The following is a 14,456-nucleotide window of genomic DNA, read 5'->3' on the forward strand; positions in this document are numbered from 1 at the left end:
CTTAATTGCTCATCGTTTTACTATGTGACGATCTCAGGTCTCTGATTTTTTACTGACGAAGTGAAGTCACAGTTTCACGATATCACAACCCAAGTTCCATTTCACATTTGAACTTGATACAATAGTAAAAACACCCCATTCAGCGTTTTAGCACTGAAGTCAGGATTTTACTCGTGTCTTCACGAGACAAAATATATGCTGCAAGTCCACTGAAACAAAAACTAACGTACAAACTGAGAGAAAGCTACTGGATTAACTGGCGCGTATCCAGTTGTATGTATTAAAATATTAACTTTCAATATGTTGTAGAAATTGTACAGTTCAAATTAATGATTATAATCACACCTCGTTTTGGATTATTAATTGCTTAGCTTACGTTAAAGTTTCCTCTTGCAAAATTTGGAGGAATAAAAGAAAGGTAAAAATTTTATAAACTTCCAAAATAGAAATTTTGGTGTACTAAAATATGCCACGTGTGAAGGGCAGTATATATATTTAGCTTTTACAAAACATTGAGTTATTTACAAAAGCTTACGTATATTTTTAGAATATAACAATGGTTCTTATTATTAGTGAACAATAAATCTTAATGAAATATTTCGTAAATTACACTTGCAATACATTCCAGTCATGTAGCATTTATGCGAGTTGTTATAAAGTGAAACATATAGGTTAACTAATTTTTGCGACCAAAAGCTTTTACATTGAAAGTATTAGGACGTGCTGAAAATGTTTGTTAAATGAAACAAACGTTATTAACATTCCACATCTTTGTTTTTCATGTCTACATATTGGCAGCCGTCTGCCTAGATAATTCCGAATTGCAGCGTGTAACATGGCGGTGTGTAACGTAACTGCCTGTGCGTGAGAAGCAGCTTGCTGTAATACGTTTCATATTACGAGAATTGGTGCACATCCTTAGACATAACTCCACGTCTAAATCATGTATTCAGTCCGACGCCATGCGTTCACTGTCAACGATCATCGTCCGTATAATCCCGACTTGACCGCATTCGATTTTCGTTTGTTGCCAAAACTTAAACATCTTCTAGGTCTCCACTTCGAGATGATGAAGTGGTGCAAGCGGAGGTGAGGTTCTCTCTCCTCAACAAAGTCATTATGCAGTGAAGACAACAAACTGGTCTTTCGTTGGAAGAAATGCGTAAGTCTCCGGAGTGACTGTAAGAAACACGTAGACATGAAGAATGAAGACGTGGTGGTCAGCACGTTTGTTTTATTTAAAAAATGCTTCCACTAAAATTCTGAAGAATTACTGTCCAACACGTCATCGCGCAAATGATGTTGCACGTGTTGCGAAATAAATTGGAAAAGTAGATTGTCCTCGCAAATACTTCAGTATTGTATGTTAGTCCAATAGAAGAGAATCCTGTATTTTGTAACTGCAGTTACAATGAACATTGACGAAAGAACGAAATACGATCAGTTTTTGGTAAGTGGATGATCGTATCGCAAACTATATTGACACAGGAATCGCGTATTGTTGGTTTGTAAAAAACTGTCAATGGTAGAGAGAGATTCAAAAAGCTGGAAACTGTGTGCCAGACTGAGACTACAACGCGAAACTTGCCTAAGCGCGCAACGCTCTAAATAAGAGTGCTGGCAGAACTGAAGTGAAAGCGGTTCGTGGGTCGTGCCTGGACGGCTCTTAGGAGAATTGTCCACGGCCGGCGGTTCCCTGTAAGGCGAGCAGCGTCCGTCACACTTCGGACTGTCAGATATGCCGACGCGGCACTGGTGGACAAAGTGCTGCCGACGGATCGCTTGCCATTGTAAGCGCGAACTCGCGCATTTCCCCTTCTGTTGGTGTGCGTTTGACGTGAGCCGCTGATCGCTACACACGCGTCTCTAACAGCCGGCGTACACAGGCGCTTCTCAGGCAAGTGGAAAAATTGCAAATAATGACGAAACTAGTCATGTTCTTCGGGTTGCGTAAAAGTGTCCCAACTATGCACAGGAAAGCAAACTAACATTTTTTTCATTTAGTTTTGGGAATTAATTTGGAAGGAGGATGTGCCATTAAACGACCAGCATTCTAGGTTATTTTTGTCGCGCGGAAATTTAATTCTGCAAATATTATTAGTTGTCGTCCACCTATGCAGTGCACAGACATTACACAGGGTGGTCCATTGGTCATGACCGGGCCAAATATCTCACGAAATAAGCGTAAAATGAAACTGCAAACAACGAAACTTGTCTAACTTGAAGAGGGAAACCAGATGGCGATATGGTTGGCCCTCTAGATGGCGCTGCCATAGGTCAAACTGATATCAACTGCGTTTTTTAAATAGGAATTCCCATTTTTTATTACATATTCGTGTAGTACGTAAAGAAATAGGAATGTTTTAGTTGCACCACGTTCTTCGCTTTCTGATAGATGGCGCTGTAATAGTCACAAACATATGGGTCACAATTTTAGACTAACAGTTGCTAACAGGTAGGTTTTTAAATTAAAATGCAGAACGTAGCTACGTTTGAACATTATATTTCGGTTGTTCCAATGTGATACAGGTACCTTTATGAACTTACCATTTCTGAGAACGCATGCTGTTACAGCGTGATTACCTGTAAATACCACATTAATGCAATAAATGCTCAAAATGATGTCCGTCAACCTCAATGTATTTGGCTGTACGTGTAACGACATTCCTCTCAACAGCGTGTAGTTTGCCTTCCGTAATGTTCGCATATGCATTGACAATGCGCTGACACATGTTGTCAGGCGTTGTCGGTGGATCACGATAGCAAATGTCATTCAACTTTCCCCACAGAAAGAAATCCGGGGACTTCAGATCCGGTGACCGTGCGGGTCATGGTATGGTGCTTCGATGACCAATCCACCTTTCATGAAATATGCTACTCAATACCGCTTCCACTGCACGCTAGCTATGTGCCGGACATCCATCATGTTGGAAGTACATCGCCATTCTGTCATGCAGTGAAACATCTTGTAGTAACACCGGTAGAACATTACGTAGGAAATCAGCATACATTGCACCATTTAGATTGCCATCGATAAAATGTGGGCCAATTATACTCCTCCCCCCCCCCCCCCATAATGCCGCACCATACGTTAACCCGTCAAGGTCGCCGATGTTAGACTTGTCGCAGCAAACGTGGATTTTCCGTTGCCCAGTAGTGCATATCATGCCGGTTTACGTTACCGCTGTTGGTGAATGACCCGTCGTCGCTAAATACACCGCGTGAAAAAATCTGCCATCTTCCCGTAATTTCTCTTGTGCCCAGTGGCAGAACTGTAAACGACGTTCAAAGTCGTCGCCATGCTATTTCTGGTGCATAGAAACATGGTACGTGTGCAAGCGATGTTGATGTAGCATTCTCAACGCCGCCGTTTGTGAGATTCCCGATTCTCGCGCAATTTGTCTGCTACTGATGTGCAGATTAGCCGCGACAGCAGCTAACACACGTACTTGGGCATCATTTGTTGCAGGTCGTGGTTGACGTTTCACATGTGGCTGAAAACTACCTGTTTCCTTAAATAACGTCACTATCCGGCGAACGGTCCGGACACTTAGATGTTGTCCAGGATACCGAGCAGCATACATGGCACACGCCCATTGGGCATTTTGATCACAATAGCCATACATCAACACGATATCGACCTTTTCCGCAAATGGTAAACGGTCCATTTTAACACGGGTAATGTCTCACGAAGCAAATACCGTCCGCACTGGCAGAATGTTACGTGATAGCACATACATACATACACATTTGTGACTATTACAGCGCCATCTATCACAAAGCGAAAAAAGTGGTCCAACTAAAACATTCATATTTCTTTACGTACTGCACGAATATGTAATAAAACATTGGGGTTCCTATTTAAAAAACGTAGTTGATATCCGTTTGACATATGGCAGCGCCATCTAGCGGGCCAACCATAGCACCATCTAGTTTCCCCCTTCAAACTAGACGAGTTTCGTTCTTCGTAGTTTTTTCGTTTGACGCTTATTTCGTGAGATATTAGCCCGGTCACTATCAATGGCCGCGCGGGATTAGCAGAGCGGTCCGAGGCGCTGCATTCATGGACTGTGCGGCTGGTCCCGGCGGAGGTTAGTCCTCCCTCGAACATGGGTGTCTCTGTCCTTAGGATAATTTATGTTAAGTAGTGTGTAAGCTTAGGGACTGATCCTTAGCAGTTATGTCCCATAAGATTTCACACACATTTGAACGCTATCAATGGACCATCCTGTATATCAGACGTGACGTCATAAACACAGATATCTGAAAAACTGTCGCATTGTGCGTTACGCTTAAATTCTATTTTTTTTGCTATTAACTGTGTTCCTAACACACTTTGCATACGGTATCCATACATGTCGCTGAATGTACCTATATAAATGTCATTGTACGTCACATGACAGATAGAAAGAGACGTCATAAACACTGACATACATGGAAAAAATGCGACATCATGCATGAAGTTTTAATATAGTTACTCTTCGCTACTAAGACACCTACAGTCGAGTCAAGAAAATCCCTGACACCTCGCGGTGCTTTCGACAGTTTTAAAATGCGAAGCGACCGCTGTAGGCGAAAAAGATAGTCGTCTGTAGAGGTACGAAGAGACTTTTACAAAATTGCGCTGTACGCACACAAAGCAGCTGCGCCCACCGTACGGAAAGTGTTAGGGATATTACACTACAAACACAGTTCAATTTTTGTTTTCGTTTAAAATAGAAAATTTGCAGAACGAATATCGGATCAATGCCAGTTTTGTCAGCAAGTAAGAGATATACAGGGTGAGTCACCTAACGTTACCGCTGGATATATTTCGTAAACTACATCAAACACTGACGAACCGATTCCACAGACCGAACGTGAGGAGAGGGGCTAGTGTAACTGGTTACTACAAACCATACAAAAATGCACGGAAGTAGGTTTTTTAACACAAACCTACGTTTTTTTTAAATGGAACCACGTTAGTTTTGTTAGCACATCTGAACGTATAAACAAATACGTAGTCAGTGCCGTTTGTTGCATTGTAAAATGTTAATTACACCCGGAGATATTGTAACCTAAAGTTAACGCTTGAAACATTGTCCTCACTTCATTGCAGGGGCCCAAACAGCTGCAACATACATCGCGTTTCTACAGAATGATCTGCCAACGTTGCTCGAAAATGTCCCACTGGAAACGCGTGGACGTATGTGGTATCGGCATGATGGTGCACCTGCACATTCCGCAATTAACACTAGGCTGACCCTTGACAGGAGTTCGACGGGCGTTTCATAGGACGTGGAGGACGCATAAGTTGGCCAGCCCGTTCTCCTGATCTTAAACCTCTCAACTTCTTTCTGTGGGGTACGTTAAAGGAGAATGTGTACCGTGATGTGCCTACAACCCCAGAGGATATGAAAAAACGTATTGTGGCAGCCTGCGGCGACATTACACCAGATGTACTGCGGCGTGTACGACATTCATTACGCCAGAGATTGCAATTGTGTGCAGCAAATGATGGCCACCACATTGTACATCTATTGGCCAGACATCTCGGAACACGCTATTCCACTCCGTAATTGAAAACGGAAACCACATGTGTACGTGTACCTCACCCCTCATGGTAATGTACATGTGCGTCAGTGAAAAAGACTAATAAAAAGGTGTTAGCATGTGGACGTCATGTGCTGTTCCAGTCTCTTCTGTACCTAAGGACCATCACTGTTCGGTTTGGATCCCTAAGTAATCCGGTGCTCTCCGATACACACGATCGAACAGCGGAGGAGTGGTACTCAAGCGTCAACTTAAGGGTGCAATATCTCTGGATGTAATTAACATTTTACAATGCAACAAACGGCACTGATTACGTATTTGTTTATATGTTCAGATGCGCTAACAAAACTAACGTGGTTCCATTTAAAAAAACGTAGGTTTGTGTTAAAAAACATACGCCCATATAGTACTAGCGACAGAAAGTTGGCTGAAACCAGACGTAAACAGTAACGAAATCCTAAACTCAGATTGGAATGTATACCGCAGAGACAGGCTGAACAGTGAAGGGGGAGGCGTGTTTATAGCGGTAAGAAGTGCAATAGTATCGAAGGAAATTGACGGAGATCCGAAATGTGAAATGATTTGGGTGAAGGTCGCGGTTAAAGCAGGCTCAGACATGGTAATTGGATGTCTCTATAGGCCCCCTGGCTCAGCAGCTGTTGTGGCTGAGCACCTGAAGGATAATTTGGAAAATATTTCGAGTAGATTTCCCCACCATGTTATAGTTCTGGGTGGAGATTTTAATTTGCCGGATATAGACTGGGAGACTCAGACGTTCATAACGGGTGGCAGGGACAAAGAATCCAGTGAAATTTTTTTAAGTGCTTTATCGGAAAACTACCTTGAGCAGTTAAACAGAGAACCGACTCGTGGCGATAACATATTAGACCTTCTGGTGACAAACAGACCCGAACTATTTGAAAAAGTTAACGCAGAACAGGGAATCAGTGATCATAAAGCGGTTACGGCATCGATGATTTCAGCCGTAAATAGGAATATTAAAAAGGGTAGGAAGATTTTTCTGTTTAGAAAAAGTGACAAAAAGCAGATTTCAGAGTACCTGTTGGCTCAACACAAAAGTTTTGTCTCAAGTACTGATAGTGTTGAGGATCAGTGGACAAAGTTCAAAACCATCGTACAATATGCGTTAGATGAGTATGTGCCAAGCAAGATCGTAAGAGATGGAAAAGAGCCACCGTGGTTCAACAACCGAGTTAGAAAACTGCTGCGGAAGCAAAGGGAACTTCACAGCAAACATAAACATAGCCAAAGCCTTGCAGACAAACAAAAATTACGCGAAGCGAAATGTAGTGTGAAGAGAGCTATGCGAGAGGCGTTCAATGAATTCGAAAGTAAAGTTCTATGTACTGACTTGGCAGAAAATCCTAAGAAATTTTGGTCTTATGTCAAAGCGGTAGGTGGATCAAAACAAAATGTCCAGACACACTGTGACCAAAATGGTACTGAAACAGAGGATGACAGACTAAAGGTCGGGTACTAAATGTCTTTTTCCAAAGTTGTTTCACAGAGGAAGATTGCACTGTAGTTCCTTCTCTAGATTGTCGCACAGATGACAAAATGGTAGATATCGAAATAGACGACAGAGGGATAGAGAAGCAATTAAAATCGCTCAAAAGAGGAAAGGCCTCTGGACCTGAGGGGATGCCAGTTCAATTTTACACAGAGTACGCGAAGGAACTTGCCCCCCTTCTTGCAGCGGTGTACCGTAGGTCTCTAGAAGAGCGTAGCGTTCCAAAGGATTGGAAAAGGGCACAGGTCATCCCCGTTTTCAAGAAGGGACGTCGAACAGATGTGCAGAACTATAGACCTATATCTCTAACGTCGATCAGTTGTAGAATTTTGGAACACGTATTGTGTTTGAGTATAATGACTTTTCTGGAGACTAGAAATCTACTCTGTAGGAATCAGCATGGGTTTCGAAAAAGACGGTCATGTGAAACCCAGCTCGCGCTATTCGTCCACGAGACTCAGAGGGCCATAGACACGGGTTCACAGGTAGATGCCGTGTTTCTTGACTTCCGCAAGGCGTTCGATACAGTTCCCCACAGTCGTTTATTGAACAAAGTAAGAGCATATGGACTATCAGACCAATTGTGTGATTGGATTGAGGAGTTCCTAGATAACAGGACGCAGCATGTTATTCTCAATGGAGAGAAGTCTTCCGAAGTAAGAGTGATTTCAGGTGTGCCGCAGGGGAGTGTCATAGGACCGTTGCTGTTCACAATATACATAAATGACCTGGGGGATGACATCGGAAGTTCACTGAGGCTTTTTGCAGATGATGCTGTGGTTTATCGAGAGGTTGTAACAATGGAAAATTGTACTGAAATGCAGGAGGATCTGCAGCGAATTGACGCATGGTGCAGGGAATGGCAACTGAATCTCAATGTAGACAAGTGTAACGTGCTGCGGATACACAGATAGATCCTTTATCATTTAGCTACAAAATAACAGGTCAGCAACTGGAAGCAGTTAATACCATAAATTATCTGGGAGTACGCAATAGGAGTGATTTAAAATGGAATGATCATATAATATTGATCGTCGGTGAAGCAGATGCCAGACAGATTCATTGGAAGACTCCTAAGGAAATGCAATCCGAAAACAAGGGAAGTAGGTTACAGTACGCTTGTTCGCCCACTGCTTGAATACTGCTCAGCAGTGTGGGATCCGTACCAGATAGGGTTGATACAAGACATAGAGAAGATCCAACGGAGAGCAGCGCGCTTCGTTACAGGATCATTTAGTAATCGCGAAAGCGTTACGGAGATGATAGATAAACTCCAGTGGAAGACTCTGCAGGAGAGACGCTCAGTAGCTCGGTACGGGCTTTTGTCAAAGTTTCGAGAACATACCTTCACCGAAGAGTCAAGCAGTATATTGCTCCCTCCTACGTATATCTCGCGAAGAGACCATGAGGATAAAATCAGAGAGATTAGAGCCCACACAGAGGCATACCGACAATCCTTCTTTCCACGAACAATACGAGACTGGAATAGAAGGGAGAACCGATAGAGGTACTGAAGGTACCCTCCGCCACACACCGTCAGGTGGCTTGCGGAGTATGGATGTAGATGTAGATACTTTTGTGCATTTTTGTATGGTTTGTAGTAACCAGTTACACTAGCCCCTCTCATCACGTTCGGTCTGTGGAGTCGAATCGTCAGTATTTGATGTGGTTTACGAAATATATCCAGCGGTAATGTTAGGTGACTCACCTGTATATAAAACTTCGGTATTAATTTGGCAATTTTTTTAGTCTCTAAACACGGAACTAGAGCTACAATGAGGCACATGAGGGTGCAGTCGTTCCTCCTCTATCTGCGGTTTGGAGAGTGGGTGCCTAATATTTAGAAATTACTCCCCTCCTGCACAGTGGCTCGTGTGGATCAAACATAGTCGTGGACTCTCGACGTCTGATCCGTCGTGTAAAATTTGAATTCTCACTTCAACGTGGGGTGTAGTATTCTCGCTTCCTGAACTGAGACGACATGCGTAGGAGTGCGGCGCAATACGAATCTCGTTTACGAGCAGAGGAGCTGGGAAATTTTGTTGCGCAGTACAGTGACTTCCTGCTTACGTGGCGCGACGCTGCCAGTCTGAGAGGCTAACGCGCTAAATGCACGATGAGAAACATGCAAATTTCGGCGAGCGCACCACTCTTAACCTTCTCCCGTTCAAAACAGTCCATTGGGCGAGAGAGTTCGGTCAGCAGCTTTTGAGCTTCTATGGATACCAAAACATCTCTCGTTTCACAGGCAGGCAGTTGAGAGAACTGGCTGTGCAGGAGGTATACTAACAGATAGGAATGCACACTGTTTCGCCTGAAGATGACTAGTAGGAAACTCGTCGAAACGTTGCGACGAGTCTTATATGCCGACATGATACGATCAAAGTATTCCAGCACGTTTGGGAGAAAGCTCTGCTAGAGCCCAACATTTAAAAAGAGCCCAACATTTTGACAACCGCGCTGAGAATCGGGTTGCGTAGGAAGGGGCGCGGAGGGGGGGGGGGATGATGATGATGATGATGATGATGATGATGATGATGCGCTTCCCGCACGCAGTGCGGTCCGTACTCCTATCCCTACCGCGTAATGGGTACTGCACATGCGGGTTGACAATTATTGAACTATATGAAAAACACCATCTGGTGAGCACGATGTATGAGACAGGCGAAATACCCTCAGACTTTAAGAAGAATATAATAATTCCAATCCCAAAGAAAGCAGGTGTTGACAGATGTGAAAGTTACCGAACTATCAGTTTAATAAGTCACAGCTGCAAAATACTAACGCGAATTCTTTACAGACGATTGGAAAAACTGGTAGAAGCCGACCTCGGGGAAGATCAGTTTGGATTCCGTAGAAATGTTGGAACACGTGAGGCAATACTGACCTTACGACTTATCTTGGAAGAAAGATTAAGAAAAGGCAAACCTACGTTTCTAGCATTTGTAGACTTAGAGAAAGCTTTTGACAATGTTGACTGGAATACTCTCTTTCAAATTCTCAAGGTGGCAGGGGTAAAATACAGGGAGCGAAAGGCTATTTACAGTTTGTACAGAAACCAGATGGCATTTATAAGAGTCGAGGGGCATGAAAGGGAAGCAGTGGTTGGGAAGGGAGTGAGACAGGGTTGTAGCCTCTCCCCGATGTTATTCAATCTGTATATTGAGCAAGCAGTAAAGGAAACAAAAGAAAAATTCGGAGTAGGTATTAAAATTCATGGAGAAGAAGTAAAAACTTTGAGGTTCGCCGATGACATTGTAATTCTATCAGAGACAGCAAAGCACTTGGAAGAGCAGTTGAACGGAATGGACAGTGTCTTGAAAGGAGGATATAAGATGAACATCAACAAAAGCAAAACGAGGATAATGGAATGTAGTCAAATTAAGTCGGGTGATGCTGAGGGAATTAGATTAGGAAATGAGGCACTTGAAGTAGTAAAGGAGTTTTGCTATTTAGGGAGTAAAATAACCGATGATGGTCGAAGTAGAGAGGATATAAAATGTAGACTGGCAATGGCAAGGAAAGCGTTTCTCAAGAAGAGAAATTTGTTAACATCGAATATAGATTTAAGTGTCAGGAAGTCGTTTCTGAAAGTATTTGTATGGAGTGTAGCCATGTATGGAAGTGAGACATGGACGATAATTAGTTTGGACAAGAAGAGAATAGAAGCTTTCGAAATGTGGTGCTACAGAAGAATGCTGAAGATAAGGTGGGTAGATCACGTAACTAATGAGGAGGTATTGAATGGGATTGGGGAGAAGAGAAGTTTGTGGCACAACTTGACTAAAAGAAGGGATCGGTTGGTAGGACATGTTCTGAGGCATCGAGGGATCACAAATTTAGCATTGGAGGGCAGCGTGGAGGGTAAAAATCGTAGAGGGAGACCAAGAGATCAATACACTAAGCAGATTCAGAAGGATGTAGGTTGCAGTAGGTACTGGGAGATGAAGAAGCTTGCACAGGATAGAGTAGCATGGAGAGCTGCATCAAACCAGTCTCAGGACTGAAGACCACAACAACAACATGAAAAACACACAAATTAAATACAAACTACGTCGTGCACACACCTTATTCAACATGTAAACGCCACTACAGATATTCGGATTTGGTTTATGACATGATTGATATGCCTGCTACCATTGGCGATGATGTGGCGCAGACGAATAGCAAAATTCTGCATGACCCGCTGGAGTGTCGCAACATGAATGCTGTCGATGACCTCCCGAGTAGCTGTTTTCGGCTCAGCAGTTGGATAACAATTCTAAGCTAGGGATACACGAGTCGCTGAAGTTGCGTACAGTTGAAGGGCTTGCACCAGGCCACTGAGCCAAGCGAAGTTACTAAATCGCGAGAGTACAGAAGCCACGGAACCGTAAAGATACCTTCATCTCTCAGCAAAGTGTCACAGTACATACAAGGTGCATGACGAAATTACTTTGCGGAGCTGAGAAATGCAGCTTCCACTGCGTCAACATGTGCTAGACACACACGTCTACTTACGAGGAAGCCTTTGACACTGCCTTCCTAAAATTTTTGAACTATTTCATTATTGTTACACTTCAAGGTAAAATTATCTCTACCGTTCCCTTGCTAAGTATCTACAGTCTGGCATTGCTCAACCACAGTGCAATATCAACAGAAGCCAGCTGCTAGGCATAATCATTTCGACACAGTCGACCACCCGGCAGTGCGACATCAACACTTCTGTGTGACAGAACGAGAGACCTCAAGAGGACAGTGTAAGACAAGTACAGACCAGTCTGCCTCAGAATCTCTCATAACATTCTGCAGAAGCACCAGGTGGGACGTCACACTGCCTATCTGGTTTGACGAAGCAGTTAAGATACTGACAAAATTAGGCAATACAGCAAAACTGAAGAATGCTGATGTCTCAGAGACCGACTCAGTCATCATAAGACGTCATATAGCAAAGCCACTCCTCGGCACTGCAAATACTCAACCCCGCCATCCTAGAGGCAGTCTATCACCAGGATCGATGCCGTTAGTGTCGTTCACACTCGATTCTCTGATTATTACACTACCATCTAGTGAGAGGTTGTTCCAGTATTGGTCATACTCTTGCTGCCTGATGTGGTGACTACTGATCCCTAGCCACGGATGTCCACAAACCAGTATCCACTACTCACGCAGCCATTGACGGGTAGACCACGCGTCTACCAACACCGTTCCACTTCACGGCACCAACTGCTCTGATACTTCACCATCGTTCGGGTCACGTGGCATACCGAGTCGGCGGGCGAGCGTCAGCATTCGACACGTCGCATCCTGATTTAGGTTTTCCGTGATTTCCCTAGATCGCTCCAGGCAAATGCCGGGATGGTTCCTTTCAAAGGGCACGGCCGACTTCCTTCCCTAATCCGATGAGACCGATGACCTCGCTGTCTGGTCTCCTTCCCCGAAACAAACAACCAACCAACCAACCAACCGACACGTCGCAGCATCAGATATTGTAATCCGTGTGATGGGGCGTCACGGGCAGTGATCTGAGAGGGACGCAATAATATGAGAATAGGGTGCGAGCCAAACATATACGCATCTGTCACGGCCCCGTCCGCAGCAGATAAGCAGATGGGAAGCGCCTTCTGAACGAATGGGCGGGCAATCCGCTACACTGCGACCGGCCTGTCCTTCGGGCTGGTGCAGCGACATTAGGCTTCCCTCAGTTTACCTGTCGGTTCAGCAGATTCCACCGCCAGCTTACGAAGTCACCAGCCGCTAGGGAAGAGACGGCGACAAGATGTATTCTGAGCTACAAAAGATGAGTAAATGAATTAATATTTAATCTTGTTTTATTGCCTCTGACGACGCCACACGGGTTTCTGGGCCTCCATCCTGGTAGGTGTTTCCAACCTGGGAGTGAGCTACCCTTGTCTTAGGCTTGTTTCTCCCAGTGGTGTCCACGCGTACTGGTGTCGACAAACCTGCAGTATTTTCACAGATTTGAATTCTGCATACCAGACAACACGCTGCGCTTTATCGTAGTCTGTGCCAGTTTTGATGCACTGCGTCAAATCTCCAACAAAGCACAAATTGAAGAAAAATGGTTCAAATGGCTCTGAGCACTATGGGACTTAACATCTATGGTCATCAGTCCCCTAGAACTTAGAACTACTTAAACCTAACTAACCTAAGGACAGCACACAACACCCAGCCATCACGAGGCAGAGAAAATCCCTGACCCCGCCGGGCAAATTGAAGAAGAAGAAGAAGAAGAAGAAGAAAAAGAAGCTGAGATTTGCTAAAAGTTATCTTTTCTTTGAAATTATAGTGGTCCCTTATGGATACCCTCTGTGTTGTACGCACAGCAGTAATCTTAGAGATATTCTCGAAATTTAGGTCGATTTTCTGTCGTAAAGAACGGCGTGCTCTCTTCCATCTACTAGGAACTCCCGGATCTAGTCATACATCTTGTCAGATAGTAAGCTCATACTGTGTTAGACACAGAAGGCCTTCCGAAAGTCGAGAAAAACTGCATTAATCGCATTCCAGTCTGCGGTGTCTCCCTCTGGTGGACGAACGGAGCGAGTCGAGTTTAGGAAGATCTGCTGTTTGCGGAATTAATGTTAACCCCAGCAGACGAGATAACCGATCTTTCAAATGAGTCATTATGTGCGAACATGAACCGTCTTACGTAATTATGCAACATAGTTAACAGCGATACACGGCTGCTGCCCGACGAAAGTTTTCGAAAACGTGAATGACATGTAGAAATTCGAAAGTTAAGAGAAATTCGGCCAGTTATCAACTAACACAATGGAACAGCCTCATCTTCTTTCTTTCCGCCAACTTTTCACTTATCAAGCTCCTGATGTCGTGTCACAGTTCGACGCCGCATCACACACCGCAGGACTGCGGCGGGCGGATGGAGCCTGCGCTGTGTCGCGCTGCTCGAGCGCACAACTAGGTCCCGTCCTCTCCTGTCCTCCCCCCTCCCCTCCCCTCCCCGCCCCCACCCACTGCGCTCCTCTTCTGGCTCCGCTCCGGTCGGGCGGCGCCGCCGATTTGGCGCCCCACCCGGCCGCGCGGAGATAATTAAAGTGACTGACTGGCACGTTTTGTAATTGCATCGCGTGGGCGCTGCGCCTAGTGCGAGGCGCGCTCAACAGATGGCGGCGGCTGCGCTGGCGCGCGCGCCGCGCCGGTCACGTGGTGCCGTGCTGGCCCGACTTGGGGAGTCCCGCGGTTCTCGGGACACCACGTCACGCGTACGTGGTGCAATGACGCGGGCGCGGACGCGCTGGCGAGAATGCAGCGTCAGCTCTGCCATAGCGAGCGTACAGTCGCGAGGAGTCCCGCCTCGAGGGCCGCTCTGGATCCCACTGTCGTAAATTCTGTGAACCTCATGCAAATGGTAAGCAGCAGTCTCCGTAAC

At 44.8% G+C, this 14,456-nt stretch overlaps 1 protein-coding gene across 6 annotated transcripts in view; it reads left to right on the forward strand.

Annotated features, from left to right (window-relative positions):
• LOC126188132 (la-related protein Larp4B) overlaps window positions 1-14,456 on the forward strand; it is a 382,619-nt gene that overhangs the window by 160,756 nt on the left and 207,407 nt on the right. Inside the window, exon 1 of one of the 6 annotated variants that reach the window (XM_049929615.1) lies at window positions 14,412-14,435. The exons of the other annotated variants lie outside the window; for them this stretch is intronic. Coding sequence (XP_049785572.1) covers window positions 14,427-14,435 — 9 coding nt within the window. The 5' untranslated portion in view covers window positions 14,412-14,426. Of the gene's footprint in view, window positions 1-14,411; window positions 14,436-14,456 lie in introns of those variants that run through there. 6 annotated transcript variants of the gene reach the window in all.

Source organism: Schistocerca cancellata, chromosome 5 (assembly GCF_023864275.1).
Source record: "Schistocerca cancellata isolate TAMUIC-IGC-003103 chromosome 5, iqSchCanc2.1, whole genome shotgun sequence".
In the NCBI taxonomy this organism is placed as follows: domain Eukaryota; kingdom Metazoa; phylum Arthropoda; class Insecta; order Orthoptera; family Acrididae; genus Schistocerca; species Schistocerca cancellata.